The sequence below is a fragment of the Neltuma alba genome, unplaced genomic scaffold (genome assembly GCF_004799145.2).
Source record: "Neltuma alba isolate B1F8T4 unplaced genomic scaffold, ASM479914v2 tig00004266_pilon, whole genome shotgun sequence".
Classification (NCBI taxonomy): Eukaryota; Viridiplantae; Streptophyta; class Magnoliopsida; order Fabales; family Fabaceae; genus Neltuma; species Neltuma alba.
This window is the reverse complement of record NW_021633627.1, coordinates 34135-51740: the sequence shown is the minus strand read 5'-3', so window position 1 is coordinate 51740 and position 17606 is coordinate 34135. Positions and strand designations below refer to the sequence as shown.

The 17606-nt window shown below is 38.7% G+C and overlaps 3 protein-coding genes across 4 annotated transcripts; all 3 read right to left on the bottom strand.

Annotated features, from left to right (window-relative positions):
• Positions 1–678: 678 nt before the first annotated feature.
• LOC114744095 (PAMP-induced secreted peptide 2-like) lies at positions 679–1423 on the bottom strand. The gene has a single exon (XM_028932278.1). The coding sequence runs from the start codon at positions 1342–1344 to the stop codon at positions 1003–1005; it is 342 nt and encodes a 113-aa protein (XP_028788111.1). The 5' UTR covers positions 1345–1423; the 3' UTR covers positions 679–1002.
• A 5291-nt stretch (positions 1424–6714) lies between these two features.
• Positions 6715–11621, bottom strand: LOC114744103 (probable receptor-like protein kinase At2g23200). Of its 2 annotated transcripts, none has more exons than XM_028932288.1 (2): positions 8930–11621; positions 6715–8011 (listed from the first exon to the last, which is right to left on the bottom strand). In XM_028932288.1, exon 1 carries the CDS (start codon positions 11501–11503, stop codon positions 8954–8956), a length of 2550 nt encoding a protein of 849 aa, XP_028788121.1. In that variant the 5' UTR covers positions 11504–11621; the 3' UTR covers positions 6715–8011; positions 8930–8953. The 2 variants fall into 2 exon arrangements, with proteins under 2 accessions (XP_028788121.1, XP_028788120.1); XM_028932287.1 differs by lacking the exon at positions 6715–8011 and adding an exon at positions 8544–8757.
• Positions 11622–14226: 2605 nt separating this feature from the next.
• Positions 14227–16133, bottom strand: LOC114744098 (cytochrome P450 81E8-like). The gene is made up of 2 exons (XM_028932282.1): positions 15225–16133; positions 14227–15072 (listed from the first exon to the last, which is right to left on the bottom strand). Exons 1-2 carry the CDS (start codon positions 16131–16133, stop codon positions 14464–14466), a joined length of 1518 nt encoding a protein of 505 aa, XP_028788115.1. The 3' UTR covers positions 14227–14463.
• Between the last annotated feature and the right edge of the window lie 1473 nt (positions 16134–17606).

Here is a 17606-nt window from a genome sequence, read left to right as displayed (position 1 = left end):
GAATGCATATATCGCCTAGTTAAATGGTAATAGGAGAGAAAACTCTCTTCCAGCAGAGTTGTTTTGCTGTGTGAACCAGTTAATTTGAGCATTTAGCGAATGAGCGATTTTCGAAGTCATGGAACATATACGTTCCTCCCATCCATCTCACTGTGCTACTCATACTTTTGATGATTGTAATAGCTATCGAGCTATCAGAGGAAGGGATCCGATATTAACCCTTCACAGAGTCATACTGCTATTCTCTTTTGTCGTCTCTATGATAATAAGTTTGACAAGTGTCCAGTATGAAGCCTGAAGTATGTGTTCCGGATTCGCAATTACGAAGATTGTTGTTCCTGATATATATTATCCTGATGAGACCCTACAAAACGAAATAATAAAAAAAGACCGGGGAAGAGTTTGTTCTGTGAAACAAAAAATAAACATTGCATACACAACGCTGGTTCCCGCGCCCTTTGAAGATGTTCTGGTCTTGCTTTTCGTATTTCTTCGAACAGAAGATTTGTGTCTATCGTAGCTTAAGTTTTTTTTATCCTGGTAGTGATTTGTTGCTAAAGTTAACCATTATTAATTAGCTAAGGATTGGAGATGAAAGTAATACTTGGGCAAAAAACAAACACAGAGAAAACCATTAAGATTATCAATCTGAATTCTTTATCACGCCGGCAGAAATAATACATCTAAAATATAATACACACGCATAATTGTTATCTAATGATTATTTGTAACTTAAAGTATTTAAAAAATAAAAATATGTTAAGGAATCAAATTAACAATACATAAATGTATGCATGTATATTAAATTTGAAATATTTGGCCTCCCGGCCCCAGCTTACGTCATTATACATATAATTATATTATATGCAATACAATCATAATATTCTTGGTAACACAAGATCTTGAAGAAGGGGAAAAAAAAAAAGAACCAACAAACCAAAAGAATGAAGGAGTTAAATAATCTGCAAGTTTCTTGGTGATTAGATGGCATGTGGCCGATGACTAGTGTCCTTGACCGGGGCCGCTGGGGCCGGAGTCCTTAACATCTCCGAAGGTCTGACTATTGGTAAATTTGTGTCCCCCTCCTCCAGCGCTGGGACCCGAGTTCTTAATCCCTCCTAAAGTGTCGGAGTTGGTGAACTTGTGTCCCTCCCCGGGGGCACTTGGCCCCGACTGCTTCACTGATCCCAGAGATAACCAGTCAAACACGTCCGTGTCCTCCTCAATGCCTGCGTTCACTTCCTTAATGATGCTCAAAGGACGAGCTGCTGACACTGTGAAGGCACCGTTCGCTAACAGAAACAGAACCAAAAGACCCTGAACTTTGAACGCCGCCGTTGCCATGCTTTCAAGTTGGAAGACAACAAAGCTCAAGAGAGTACAAAAGCAAATGGTTGAAAGAGAGGGATGTAGAGAATGAAAGAAGTTGTTTGATGGATTTAATCAGTGCAAGATATGGAGTCCTTAAATAGGATGGCAAGCATGAAAATGGGAAGAGAGGAAGGTGGGGGTTAGGTTGTTGGGTTGACCCGGGCATATCCAAATGGGAATGGATGACCAATTTCGCTTGGCTCCCACGGCAGTGAAGTCATGGGGAAAGTTGAAGCGAGGGGCTCGTTGGAAGATGAAGACCAAAGGCTGGAATTGCCTGACATCACTGGTTGGTTTTGAATATTCCGAATTAAAGTGGTTGATTAGTTGGAGCAGTACGTGGTGACCGGTCAAAAGTAAAAGACGTCGTCTGTGACTGACTGACTGTCTTCGTGGCAGCTCGGGGGCGCGGGTGAGACGAAGCTTCGTCACATGACTACATGAGACCAGTGAGCGATTAGCAATTGCGATCCAACTTCTTTTTGCCGTTCCTTTTTCTGGGCCTCATGGTGTTTGAGCCCAAAACGGAGATTGGGCTAAGACAGATTTACTATTACCTAGTCCTAAATATAAGAATTGGTTATTAATTTAAATAGATTAAAAAAATAAGTTGAGTTAGTTTTTTTTAATAAATAAATATTATCTTTCCTAAAATATCTTTGTTAATCAAGTTTATTGGCTAAAAATGCCATATTAAAAGAATTCTTGGAAAAAAATGAATAAATGTGAAAGATAAAAGGATTGAAATCTTATATTTATGACCAAAATAAAAATCAAACGAGGTCTTATATTAAGGACCGAAGCTAGTATTTCATTGCTGGTGGCCCAAAACATTAAATACGACGAGAAAACGAATATTCACGAAATACTGGTCCGTGGTCTAAAAGCTTGAAAAGGAGACTGTGAACGACGTCATGCAGTTCAGCTGTAGCTAGCTTATCCTGAGGAGAGTGGTGGCGGCCCGGCGGGTTTGCAGACACCCAAAGCCTTTCTATGGGTAAGGGTTCGGATTCAGAGGACGGATGCATATATATATGGTGCTCGAAATTCAGACGAATGTGTTTATCATCCAGTGAATCAGAATATTCTATGCACTGCAGCAGCTAGTCTGTTAATTGTTGAAATTTATTTATTGTAATTGAAATTGTTATAAGTATACGTAAAAGTTGGATGAATTTTGTTAGGAAGTAAACATTATGAATATTTCCCCCAACAGAGATATGCATGCCCAGAGGAAACTGTGAATCAGCGATTAGCCAGCTCATCGTCGGTGTACGTGGCTCGCAATTGGCATGATTGTTATTTTATGTTTTATAATTTCTGTTATAGTCAATCAACTTGACAAGCTTCTCTCACTGAAAATTCTTTTGAAAAGCTCCCCAATGTTCATCTCTTTTTTTTTCTCCTTTATTTTAGGAGGTGTTTCACTAAGAAGCACTTTTTAAAAGTATTTTTATACAAATTGAAATAAATTTTTTTTTATATTTTTATGTCAAATATCGTAAAATTACTTTTTAAATTATGATTTGGTTTTTATTTAAACACTATTATTTATATGCAATCCCATGAATTTGAAGAATAGATTTCTGTTAGTTTTACTGATCACTGATATTAAATTAAGTTTTTTACTCTTCTAGAATTACGAAGACAAAAATTAATAATAAGAAAATTGCTGAAGAGCACGGGTGAAAATTCCCGGACGAAACCATCTCTGGCTGTTCGGGCAGGGGCTGGAAGACCTTGATTCGTTTTTCTTACTCGGCTACCATGTCAATTCGTTTAGATCCTCATACGTAGGTTCAACGTGTTTTAATTTTTGACACCATTATTCTATTTTTTTTAAAAAAAATTGACCCAACGGTACACCCAACCAAGAATTAACAAGTGTATTTCCATTGTGGGCAGTTGGGAAGCCCCATCAGCACTATTCTTCTGAATCGGATCCCATGACAAATTCATACGTAAGCGGCACGGAACCCTCCGCCGTACTCCTTAACCTAACTCTTTGCACCAAGAAAATCCACAGCCCATTCCATGTTGGCCCATATTTTCTTCAGAGAATAATATATTACAATTTTAAAAAATAAAAAATGTGAAATATTAAATCTGTGAGGGAGCACACAAGTAGTACGGCTTCTTATCATTTAAGCAAATGCTTCTTATATCTTCTACCTAAGTATCACTCTGATCTTATATGTAAACCACTTGTTAGAGAAAGTCTTGATCCTAAATATAATTCATTTGTAATATTATTTAATGCTTATTTTCGATTTTACTTTTATTTAGTTTTCATTAAAAAAAAGAGAAAGAAGGAAAAGATACAAGAATGATTTAGACATGTGGAGGGAGATAAAACGTTAACAAAACAATCTTATGTATTTCTTGGTATACGATAATAGGTTACAAATGACTTATATCAAAGAGAAGAGTCGTATATGTTATGTTCCAAATTTCAAGATGTTATTACTTGATTATAATAATACCCCTATTAACTGGGGGCATTAGACTGAGGAAGTTGAGATTTAAAATATTAAATCGTTAAATGGAAAGCAAAACTGGGGGGAACTGGGAAGAATCCTACTTGTAATTTTTTTGAGCTGTAAATAGAGGAGAAAGCACCATGCTGTGGCTAGCAAACCCAACTTTTACCAGTATTCTATTTTACCAACCAGCTTTTACTAGTATTCAATTCAATATAATTGTAAAAACAATTAATAAATTTTTCACAAAAATAGAAATTCCTGTTTTGGGAAATGGTTTCATGTCTTTCTTTTTATTCTATTTAAATCGTGCTGGGAGATTTAGTAATGTTTACATATGAGTTAATAGATAATATAGCAGACATGATAATTGTTAAAAATTAATAAAAATCAAACAGAAATAAAAGCTACTTTTCCTTTTCAAAGACATCATTTTGGTATTTTTTTGGAATCTTAAAAGATAGTAGTTAACAAGCAAGAGAGTATTTCCTTGTTTTTTTTTTTCCGGCTAATTTTTGTTTTAGTTGGGTATGATATCTTTCATTCAATTAAAGCAACACTAGATCCCAAATAAAAATAGCTTTAATAATAATTACAGTAACAGCAACCATTGCATCTTACGATATTTTTGTAATGTTTAGCATCCTTTGGTTGACAACTGAAGGTGCCACCCATGCTTTCTTTATCCATAACAATTTCTTTAGCCTCGTTTAACACTGAACATTCTCTTCCTTCATCTTCTTTAACTCATCTAGCATTAGATTTTCCATCAAGCTAATCAAAGTAATTGCATGCCCATCTCTCCTAAATGTGAAAGATATGAATAAAACCCATTAAATTTGTGAGAGAAATTCTGAAGGCTAGCAATTTAATCAGATTTAAAAATAAACATGTCACTCGCTAACCTTGAAATTTGGACATTTAAGAAATCTATTATAATTTTGTTTTATTCATGAAGTGAGGACTATAACTTCATTTCCATATCTACATCTTTGGACACTCGTTTCACCTGCGCTTTTTGCCCATGGTGTGTGAAGATGAGCTTCTACTAAAAGCCATTAAACTTCACTACAACAAAAGAAGAGTTTCGATGTTTAGGTTTGGTATGTGAATACTACAAGACGAGATCGCATAAAAAATTACTTCCTCCGACCTCCTCTTGCCTTTGCCAAATTTCTTTGCCTTTGCCGACATTTCTCTCCCTCCAACTGCCCCTCCTCTTGCCTTCATTGCCTGCGTCAACCTTTGCTCCTATTGAACCTCTCACTGCCTTCGCCAAATTTCTCTACCTTTATTGATGTTTCTCTCCCTCCAACATCTCCTCATCTTGCCGCTGTCACCTGCACCAACCTTCGCTCCTATTGAACCCCTAACTGCCTTCTTGCTTTTATGCCCTAATTGAAACCCGGAGTATTTGGTGTGTGCAACTATGCGTTTTGCCTTAACTCGTTTTTTCCTCTGATCGTCTCGTTCAGCCTTCCCTTATTCATACCACATCATCAAGTTTTACTTGTTAAGTCAAATGCCACATTATAGGTTAAAGGAGTTAGTATCAACTCAAATGAATTTAACAGCCTAAAGATACCAAAGACCAACGGCCAGAAACATATATTTGAAAGACCAATACTATAGATTTTAAATTTTGGGAACAAATACCAATATGGACCCAAATTTAAGGAACTAAAATTTATATTAATCCATGAATTAATAAATAATATAGGATACGTGATAATTATAAAAAATAAAACAGAAACAACAGCTCCTTTTTTTTTAAAAAAAGATATCGTTCTGATCTTTATCTGGAATCTTAGAAGACAGTAGTTAACAAGTTAAAGAGTATTTCTTTGTTGTTTCTTTTCGCTAATTATAATGAATTTTTAGGTTATGATGATTTGTTTTAGTAGAGTATGATATCCTTGATTTAAACGATACTGGATCCCAAATAAAAATAGCTTTATACGAGTAAGATATTTTTCATTACCCTAGCCGCCACTTCCCAAGGTTATGGCGATTTCCCTCTTCTTTTAATTATGGTTCAATCATACAGGGGAACTACTTGCCTAAACAAGGTATTTGTTTCTTGTCTTTTGTGGAACAAATTTTTTTTAGAGAGGAAAATTGAATGCAGCGGTGGCAGGTTTCGATGAAATGAAAGATCACAATGTGCTAAGGCTTCCGAGAGAAGGCGCTAAGCAGTCAATTTTGAACAGCTCAATAGAAGGCGATTGATGAGGACCGAGTGAGGGGCTCTGTTCTTGAAACTAATCGCCAGCCAGCAATTCCTCAAGACTTGAATTTGAATAAATCCGAAATCGCGAGCAGTGTTCACCGTTCCCTTAAAATGATTGTCCCTGTCTCTGTGAATCTCCTTCCGGGATCAAACTCAATTATATGTTCTTCCTCGGTCCCTTTCTTCTTTTATTCCTGTCACTTCTCCTTTTGCTCTGATTAGCCCCATTCAATATGTATGTTTATTATTCTGTTCTCGGACTAGCGATTTCCCTTTCTCTGTCTCTCTCAGCCCTTGCTTTGTCATCCTGGCTTCTCCACTTGACTAGAGAACAAAGGCGGTTCTAAACAAAATACTATACACGCTCATCGGACGCCCAATCAGCATCCTCTCCTTAATTCCTATTCAAGCGACTCGCACCAAAACCAATGAACTTGTTTTAATGCTTGTTCCATGTCAAATCTTCCAACAGTGCCATGTACTGCACCTCGCATTTACAAGCACAAAAGAAAAAGAAAGACTGGTGTTGGAGATTATCCTTCGCCAATTAAAAAAATACACGTTGAGGGAGGGAAGAATAAAAGCCCACCCCAAAAATGATGGTAACAGAAGAAAAATCCAGGAACAAAAAAGAAAACTCAATCTTTTTGCGTGAGATGGCACTTCTGATAAAAAACAGAGTGTGGAAAAGGGCCAAGGTTGTAGGTAAAATTACATATTCCGTTCCATTCCTTTTACTAAAAGATGCTTAGATTTTTAGGCCCTTTGGATTTAAATAAAAAAATGATTGGAAACCACCAATTGATGATTCTGGCTATCTTTGAGCGTGGATGCACCATTCTGTCGTCCATCGATTTCAAAAAGTGAAAAAGGAATAAGAGAACATGCGCTTACTACACCTTTCCTCCATTAATTTGTTGACGCACGCACACCTCCCCTTATTTTGTGCTACAGTTGTAAACCTGTAGATACCTTCCTTCCCATTTTTCTCCTCTTCATGCGCCGAAAGAAATAGCCAGACACAATTTCCTGAATAACCCAGTGAATTATAAAAGCCTTGAGACAACACAAATTTATTCATTTACTCCTATCCACAGAAAATAAATAATTGAGAATCTCGCAATCTTTCCTGTCAGTGCAATTTGTGAGGATGTGAACCCAAGTCCAAAGACTCCGCTGGCTCATAATCACCTTGGTATATTGATTCCGCCCCCACTTTTGCATCAGGTACCCACTTTCCTCACCATAACAAAATGCACCAGAAGCTTGGAACGCCTGGATCCTGCGTGTTTCCCAAGTCACAAAGCCATTCTCTAAAGTCAAGCTTTGAACCTGACTCAAATGGGAAGGGTGGTATTGGGTAATAGGGATGACTGTGCCTGATTATCGCCTATAAGAAAAGTTTCGGTCAACTTATACTGTCTTTAAGAGGTCCCACCCTTAAAAGCCCTTCACCGTCCATTTGCCCTTCCAAGCTCCTCGTTCATATGCAAAAGAACGCATAGCATACTCGTTGGAGATGCCAAACGTATCTTTTCACCTTCGTCACTCTGTTCGGGTATAAAAGTTTCAAGCTTCTCATTACCAATAGGGTTGGGAGAGACAGTTTCTGCCAACTCTAGAATGAGAAGGCTCTCTCTTTTCCTTCTGATCGCCCTCATGATGACGATGATGCTCTCTTTGACAAGGCCCTGTCTTGTCAATGGTAGAGTTCTTGCATCAACAGTCAAGGAACAGAGGGCCAATATTCATCAACCTCGAGAACAGACTGATAGTCCAAGGGGAGCTTCTTCAGTCGAGCAAAAGACAGACAACCGTGCAGAAAATCAAAGCAGTCGGGTTTTGATTGGGAAGGAATTCCATACAATGGCTTCAGGGCCCAGCAGAAAAGGTTCTGGTCACTAGCAGCCTTTCAATTCATGATCCCTACCTGTTTTTCATTTTGATTTGGTTATTTGGTTACATTTGGATTCATTATAGAGCAGCTTTGTACATTAACTATGGAATGTATAATCTTTGTCTATATATATATAAAAGATATTCGAGTGTTGAATTTACAGCAGACAAGTTGAGTATTCTTAAATTTGCTAGTCGCATCTCGCGTGACAAATTTTGAGTCTGAATTAATGAAAAGCAGAGGTTCTTGGTAGCTCAAAAACAGTAATTGGAAGGTGATATTGGACCGTTGTAACTGAAATAATCCGCTGGAGCAGCTCATGCCAAATATTTCAAGGCAAGTGAAGTAAGCATATGATATTTCTGTGTGAAGCGATTACCATGAACGCCAGGGTAAGTAATCAAGGCGACAATATGTTGGTTGTATATACTATTACACATAGCCACAAGCAACCGAAAAAGCATTGGGTGAAATACGCCTCATGCTCCAGATCACCCGAATGAGAATGATGATAAAACCTATCAAATGGCCAAGGCCTTCGCTGCTGCTAACACATCATGCCTGCCAGCTTTATACTCTAAATCACCTCACAAACATAATTGAAGTTCATAGCTGTGGTGAGATTTGGCCTCAAAGTTTGCAAATCTGTACTGAAGTTCACGTTTGTGATCCTTGTATGTGCCATTACTATGTTATCTTACTGAGTCGACACTCGTTCTATGCATGTATAGTATGATATTGGAAGTACCATCAACACAAAGCTTTGAAGGAGTCGTTCTCCATCAATCACAAAAATTTATCATTGATCTTACATTTGTTTTCGTAGCTTAAACAAACTTCCATTAACAATCACAGCAGGGGATGAGAGAAAAACAAAATATACAATTAGGCAAGCTATTAACACTGCAGCTACTCTGCCCTATATAAAACAAAAAGCAGGTAATATTGTACCTCGAAGGGCTTGATGATGATAACCTATCTCGCATCATCAATTTTCAACTGTGAGAAAACTGAACCCACTGTGTTATCAGATTCGTCTTCCCTTACCATGGACATATCACCTGATTCACCAAGTGTAGAAAGTGAAGGAAGTCGACGAACACTGGGCAGTTGAATTGATGCAGAAGCACCACTAGAGCTGTCCTCATGGGGTTCTCTCTGAATTGAGCCTCGCTGAAGCTGTAGTGCATACTCCAGGTCCCACAATACGTCACCCATGCTAGGCCTATCAGAGCCATCTTCTTGTAAACATTTCTCCACTGTCTCGCTAAATTTCCTGAGTGAGTTTGGATCTATTTGCCCCTTGATGGAAGGATCTATAATCTCTTGGAGCATTCCTTTGTTTTTGCAAAGGAGTCCCCATTCAGCCAAGTTCACCTGCTCCCGTGGCAGCATAGGTTCAATGGCTGGTCTTGCACATAACACTTCAAGAAGTACCACGCCAAATGAGTAAACATCAGATTTTTCTGTTAACTGTTGTGACCGAAAATACTCAGGATCTAGATACCCAAAGGTGCCTTTAACACCGGTGCTGACATAAGGTTGATGATCAAGAGGGCCTGTTCTTGAGAGGCCAAAGTCAGCAACTTTAGCAACATGGTTTTCATCAAGCAATATATTTGTAGACTTAACGTCTCGGTGAATGATGCCCCCTGATGCTCCTTTGTGAAGGTAATGAAGACCCCCCGCAGCTCCAATGCAAATCTCAAGCCTCTGCTTCCAAGGCAAGCTTGGCAGATTTGAATTGTACAAATGATCCCTCAGTGTCCCTTTTTCCATATATTCATAAACTAAAATCATTTCAGACCTTTCATCACAATACCCAATCAAGGAAACAAGGTGCCTGTGTCGAATTTTGGACAGAACCATAATCTCTGTCTGGAATTCTGGAAGGCCTTGTCCTGACCCAGGCTCACTTCTTTTCACAGCCACTCTCAAACCATTCCTGAGAACTCCCTTGTAAACGTTGCCAAAACCGCCCTTTCCAATTAATCTTTTTGTATCAAAGTTGTTGGTTGCAGATTGGATCTCAACGAAAGGGATTTTGAGCCCAAGATTTAAGTTTGGAAGAGGAGAGCCATGGGAAGTTTCTTCAGTCAATCTGCTGTGAGAACTTCCTCCTCCATAAAACGGCAATGGTAACCAGTCTGGATTATCAACAGGCTTAGGTTGTTGCTTCATAAACTTCGCCCGCCAAATTAGCCCAACCAGTATAATAGAAATTAGGACGGAACCTCCAACTCCAAGCGATAAACCCAACACGAGAGGGAGATGCTTATTCACATTTGATTCCTCCAACGGTACGGAATTTGAAGAATCAATAATTCTCATAATTTCTAGGCCGTTCAGATACGTATTTGGAACTGGAGAAGGAAGAGGTGCTATGCTGATAGTCACGAATCCAGAGGCATCAGTATTGACCACATAATCATAATAAAATGGAACAGGCAACTGGTTAGATATGTTGATGGAATTGATCATTGAGCGGGAGTTGTTGTAGATGAATAGATTGAAGTATGTAAGATTAGGAGAAGAACTCTCCAAGTCACAGAAGTGAACCCGAACAAGATAATTAGCTTTCTTTTCTACAGCAAGACCCCAGGTTATGTTAAGGAAATCAGAGGCAGAAGCATTGGCATTCAAATGAACCTTTTTGTCACTTAGGTAAACACTGTTCGGGGCAGTATACTTGGTAGCCCAATAAACAACATCAGATCCAGAATTTACGTCCCGGTATTGAATATCAACAGTGGACCTGTTAGTATCAGCAGCCCGCGGGTTAGACAAATAAGGATCGTCTATTTCCCAGAATCTAAAAAGTTCATCCTGGCTTCTTGAGACATTAGGGCCCCCAACATTAAGCCTGTAAGTCATCTGTAACCCCCGAGACTGCAAACCCGCGTAATTCGCAGAATCGCCACTGGGTGTCACGGTCGGAACATAATCTAGAATGAAATTATCGGGGAGAAGGAAGAGTTCTATGGCATTAACAAATGCAAATGATGATTCCAGAGGCCTGAAAGTGATTTTGAAGTCGGTGGCATTGATGCTTATGAAGAATTCTTTCACTAAAGGAGAATTGCTAGCATTTTTGGCAGCGAAATTTTGCAAGAGCCAGAACCCAGGAACCGAAACATTAAAGCGAGCAGAGGGGAGATTGCTTGAGGAATGGAAAGCAAAGAAATGAAGGCGTACCAGATAAGAGCCAGAAGTGTCTGTTGTGAATTCGTACGAGAATTTCTGTTGGAAGACCCTTGCCGTTTGGTAGATAGGAGATACGGCCGATGACTGAGTGCCCGCTTCCACGGCGCTACTCTGCTTTGGAAAGGACAAGGAAAGAGAAGAATCCCCCGCGAAAACCCGACCACTTTCTGTGTCTGTTACGTTGTTATTTGACCCACAGCTGATAAAATACTTATCGGGGACGGTGTATGCCGATGAGGGAGACTGAAACCATGCCAACTGAACGAGAAAAAGAGGAAGAAACAGAGAGGTATGAACTCTAGGGAATTGAAGACCTCCCATGGAAAAAGAGAACGTGAGTCTCAGTCTAGTTATCAGTCAGATTACTGCATTTCTGGGAGCAATGAACCCTGGGGTCGAGAGGACACAAGAAGCAGATAGGAGAAAGACCACGGGACACCCATTCGTCAACTCTGAACGGCGAAGTTGACTTGTCACCCACTCGCAATATTTGGTGGACCTGGGCCCCACTAGTAACATTTGAAGTGCGTGAGGCTATTTTGACTGATGGTGGGCGAGGGAAGTTTCGACGTGGTGGCCAAGAACTTCATTGGTCCTCTTGCGCTTGAAAGAGAGGAAAGTGGAATTCATCTTCACTTTCCTAATTTTTTCCCCTACTTCTTCTGCACTTCTCATAAACAAAACAAGTTTTAAAATATTTTTTATTACAATTCCAGTGGTAACCACGGATGCCCGTGAAGGACGCTCCATGCTGATTTGACTAAATTATTTTTCAAACTCGGTACCATATTAAAAGAAATGTTTGAGTGTTTAGCTAAAGTAAGTGGAAACCAAAATAATTTTACCTCCAAAGTTTATATGCCCGTCCCTAATGCAATTGATGGGTCACTTGACAAGACCCAGAACACTAGTCCAATTGCAAGTAGGTCCATCCCATAATCTCCACCTCTCTCTGGAGTCCGGATGACTGAAGCGCGCGCCCGAAGAAGGAAAACATTTTGAAACTAAAATGAGATAGAAAAGAGGGTGGCGGCGCCACTAATTGAACATCCGGCTTACCTATCGCCAAGACAAAACTGCCCATCCAACTGACATTTAGAATAACACTAAGGGTTTGTTTGGAGTTTTGTTCAAAACAGACTTTTAAACAAATTTATGTAAATCGAAAAAAACTCTCTTATACACTTATCTTGTATTCCATAAACTACGTTTGAAAAACTATTTATAAATCATTCATTCCCTAAATATTTAAATGGCAACGAGCGAGCCCAGCAAATTTCTTTCTTTTATGGGCGATACCACGGCCCACCAAATTTCTACACCAGCATTTCTATTTTACAGTTTGTTTGTTGAATACATAATGTGTAAAGATATTACTTATAAGTGCTGGGACTAGCCAAAAAAAAGTTCAATTTCTTTCTCCGAATTAAAGTTCGAATTTGTGGTTAGGATCTTAAAAAGCCATGGTTTGTTGCTAGATTGTTGTTTATAACAAAAGTGTTTATGTGAGAATCTGTCCGGCATATGCGTATAAAGCTGAGCAGCTAACTAATTTAAATAACTTTAATTTGTTCTTCTGCACGCACATGTTGTGCCCCAGCTTCCCATGACGTAATTCTATAATCAATTCAGGCACAAAAGAAAAAGAAAATCTATAATCAGTTTGCATAAAGACCTTCATAATGTAAGATAAATTTAAGGGAATTCAAGAATCAATATTGCATGTGTATTGGCTTTATGCAATAGTATCTGTTGTTTAGTTTTTAATATTTATACAAATCTGCTGCAGCAATATATACGAAATCACAGAACATTTGAACCAAACGAGTATTAATTTGGTCACACTTTTCAGCTTGGGGACTAGCTAGGTAGAGTTTAATACTCATTTTGTTGTCGCAAAAAGACTGTGAATATATAATGTATATGTTCCTAAATTATTGGCATAACTTATACATGGTGCTACCTCTAATCCTTAATACTACTCCGATCATAGTTATCAAACCTTGTTTATAGACTACAAACGAGATTTTATAATTAGGACCGGATGTAGTCTAAGATTCAGTTGGCTAATTTGAAAAGATTAAAAAAGTTATTAAGTTATTTAATTATAGCATATGTTACATAATCTCCCTATAATACTTAAATAAGTGTATTATTAGATTATATATTAATTTATAAGAGTAGCAAATTAGTTTGAAGAAAATGATAGATATAAATATTTTAAGGTAATTTATTAAACTCCTTAATATCTCAAAATAAATTAATCTGGTCTTCGATTGGAGGTAGTACAGAATACCTCCAGGTCTTCTCAACGAATAGTATTCGCATCATCTCCTTACCAAGAGAGCAAGCTGTTGCAACGAATCAGTTCGAAGGATGTCCTCTCTCGAATTGGGAAATAGCAAGGAGTCAAGTCTCGGGAATTTCGTGCCTTTCTTTCGTTGGATTGATCAAAGAGATCAGAAGAGGTTACGTACGATCGAACGGTTGAGAAGACAAAGGACTGTTCATTGAGAGAACTCATTGATCAGTATATAAGCAAAAGCAGAAAGAGTTGGAAGGTACAAATGTTATGATATGATCGATCATTTACTCGCATCCCAAGGAGCAAAACCCGATTTTGCAAATTATCAAAGGCCTTATCCTGGTTAGTTTTGCAAATTATCGTCATAGCATAATTGTTGTCAGGGCATGTAAGCTTGATAAGATTCTCGTACAGGGCTGGACCAAATTAAATCCTCAAAAATATGTGTGATTATCGGGGGCTTTGGATCACTCGTGCAGTGTTTTTGAATTTGCATGTAATATTACGAAACTCTTGGCTTTACATGTCAAAGTAGCTGGAAATAATGGATATAATGGTGAATCTGTCAACCATCCAGATGATTTGGAGAAGGCAAGGACGGAGTTGTTGGAAGCTGAGGTTGAAGAAGAATGTCTTGTAGAAGAGGCACACCCTTCAGGACATAATTAAAGAGACTGTGTTTATTGACCAACATTATACTTAATCAGAATTAACATTGAGACCAAGTCTCTTCAACATGATTTATATTTATTATTTAACATTGACAGGTGAAAACAAACGCTTTCAACAGTAAAAAGAAATGTTTACGTAAAACTTATTACCCAACCGTCCTAAATAATTTTATCAAACTCGATAATTAATTAACCTTAACAAAATTATTAAACCAGTGAACAAATAACAAAGCGAGCGTGTGCTCCCGAAGCCAATATGCCAGAAAGCGTAATTAATAACGCAACACGATGAGAATCATAGAGGGTTACAGTAGAATCTTGCCGAGGATAGGACGTGCTTTGCAGTGAGCCTGCAGTGGAATGGCCTTGGGCATCAAGCTTCCACCCCTCTCGGTCATGTCATTTTTTGAGTCGCTGACCCTTTTCCAGTCAAAGCACTGTATCAACGACGCCAAAGTCAGCCCTACCGTTCGTTGGGCCAAGCCGGCTCCTGGACAGGCCCTTCTCCCCATCCCAAAAGCTATCAGCTTACGGGCTTCTCCCTCCCCAATTTCAAACCTCTCCGGCTTAAAGCTCAACGGAACAGTCCACAGGTCGGGGTCCCTGTGGATAGCCCATGCATTCACAAGCAACATTGTGCCACGTGGCACATCATAACCCCCCACGGAGCAATCATCAGAAGCCACGTGGGGTACGAGCATTGGGGCTGCCGGGCTCAATCGCAGAGTCTCTGAGATGATGCACTTAAGGTATGATAGTTTGGGGAGATCGGCTTCCTCTACAAGCCGCTCTTCTCCAACCTGAGCTACCAGTTCAATCCTTGCCTTTTCCAATACCTCTGGATGGTTTAACAGATATGACATTGCCCATTCTAACGTGATTGCTGAAGTGTCCGTTCCTGCTATTATCAACACCTACAAGACATGTCTTCCTTTCACAATTAATTATCACGTATGTATAAATTCAAAAGCACAGGCAGTTTGCCTAGTCAATGCTTATAACACCTTAAAAGTATAACTAAAAAGCAACTCAAGCAAATTTAGTGACGACAAACTGCAAAACTAACCAGAACAAGGCCTTTGATAATTTCGTCAGTGTAATACTGGGGTTCTGATTCTTGTGATGCGAGTAGATGATCTATCAAAGTGTTTGTGCTTTCCAATCCGTCTTTCTTATACCGGTGCTCGTCTACGAGCCCTTGCAGCAGCTCATCCAGCGTCTTCCCAACCCTTCGGAGTCTCTTTTGGTAACCATTGTAATCAATCCACCTGAACAGAGGCAAGAAATCCCCCAGGTTTGAATCCTTTGTTCCCAAACTAAAGGATAAGATCTCCTGCATGACGTCTCTAAACCGCTTCGCTTCCTCCATGTTCGTCAAATCAGATTCGTCGCCGTAATACCGCTTTCCGGCAACCATTCTCATAATTGTGTTGAAAGTCAGATCTGAGAACATTGATCCCAGCTCCACTTTCTTGAAGTCTTTGCGAGACTCGCGAGATAGCTTGCGTAGCAACAGCTTGGTCTCATCGACTCGGAGATTCAAGAATGAGTTGATGCGGTGTGTGGAGAGGATCTCGAGGGAGCTTATACGACGTAAGTTGCGCCAGTGGTCACCGTAGGTAGATGCAATAAGGACGGTGTTGTTGTAACCGATGTACTTGGTCTTTTGGGTGGGAAGACGGTTTGCAAAGATGATGTCGTTTTTAGTGAAACACTCTTCAACAGCCGACGGAGATGAAACGATGACGGCAAAACGAGACCCGAAACGGAGAGAGAAAATGGAGCCATATTTTTGAGAGAGGGAGTGGAGGTGGCTATGAAGAGGTTGTTTTAGTTGCAGGAGGTTGCCCAGTATCGGAAGAGAAGGCGGACCAGGAGGGAGGTTTTTGGATCGTGATCTTGTTTGGAAGAAGAGCTTCAAAGTGATCAGAATAACAAGGCACGGAGCAAAATAATAGATCAGGTTATCTTCCATGATCACTCGTTCGATTTTGGTACAAATCAATCTGGATGCATTGAGCAGTATGTGTGTGTCTATATATCGTACGTATATAACACGTGTGTGGCGTCTTGAGAGGGCCACCGTGGGGGAGGGTGAGATATTAAGATATATATCCACTTGCGGATTCGACAACATGACATTCTTGACAAACTGCTAAAGATGATTTCGATTGATCATGTTCGTGAGGGTTTTACTCTGACCAGCCGGGAGCATCTTGTTTTTGACTTCGAAAGGAAAGCATTTGGAGCCGGCTCTGGCGTTTTCCATATGGATAAGATTCACACGGAAAGATTTTAGTTGTTAAGATTTTTTTTTTACCAGCGTAATTGTTAAGATTTAAATTATCTAATAGCTAGAATTGAAATGATTTGATTTTAACTTGAAAAAGGAGAGATGTATGAATGATGAGTCCTGCACAATTCTGAGGAATCAATAGAGGCACTGTTGATAGCGTCTGAGTATTGAATAGCATGATTTTATTACTTTTTTTTTAATTAATTAGCAAAGCCATTATTTATAGACTGTGTGGATCGAATACCATTGGATCCAAAAAGTAGCATTCTTTCTTTTGTATTGCTGAATACAAAAGGAAGAAAGAAAGAAAAATTAAAGGCCATCAATGTTCATATTAACTTATTATGCTGCCACCCACCCTTCCTAATGCGTGGAATTTGGATCATCGATCTGGCAAAAGAAGAGGAAGAAAGAAACGAGATACTTCCAAAATTACACTATGCACATGTCTTTTTGAATTTTGATTGATATAAAAACTAGTTAGAAATTTGTTTTAGTCATAAATATAAAATTTTAATCTATTTTGTCTTCTATTTATCTATTTTATGAATATAAGAATTATTTTAAAGATATATAATTAATAAGAGTATTTTAAAAAAATATTTGTATATTGTTAAATAATTAATTTAACTGATGTTTTTAATATTCAAATCTATTATGTGAGAGAGGACATGTGGTATTTGCTATACATAAATTGGTTAGGAAGAGCATTGACTCCATATGGGATCCAATGCTTTAAAGATTTTTTTAATTTGATCAAGGATTTTTCTTTTCAAGGTTTAAAATGCAAAAAAATTTTATTTTTCTCAATAAGTATGCTTTTTTGACATTCAAATTTATATTCTCCTTTTTATAGGATAAAACCACTTACTACTTCAACTATTAGTTTGTTATTGCCGATGCTTTTAGCATTATTGACCATGTGTGCGTGTTGTGTTCCGTCAAATTATCCCAAAGTTAATAATAGAGCCAATAATGTGGGTTGGGCCTGCTAGCCCATCAAAAATGGTGGGCTAGGGTTGGTAAAATGCCAACTCGCCAGGGTGTGGGCTACTCCAGCCCGCACCATTTTCAACCCACTCCGTTGTGGGCTAGTCTACTTTTTTTTTTCTTTTTTTTTTTAAATTTTTTATACAATTTTCAATATATCAT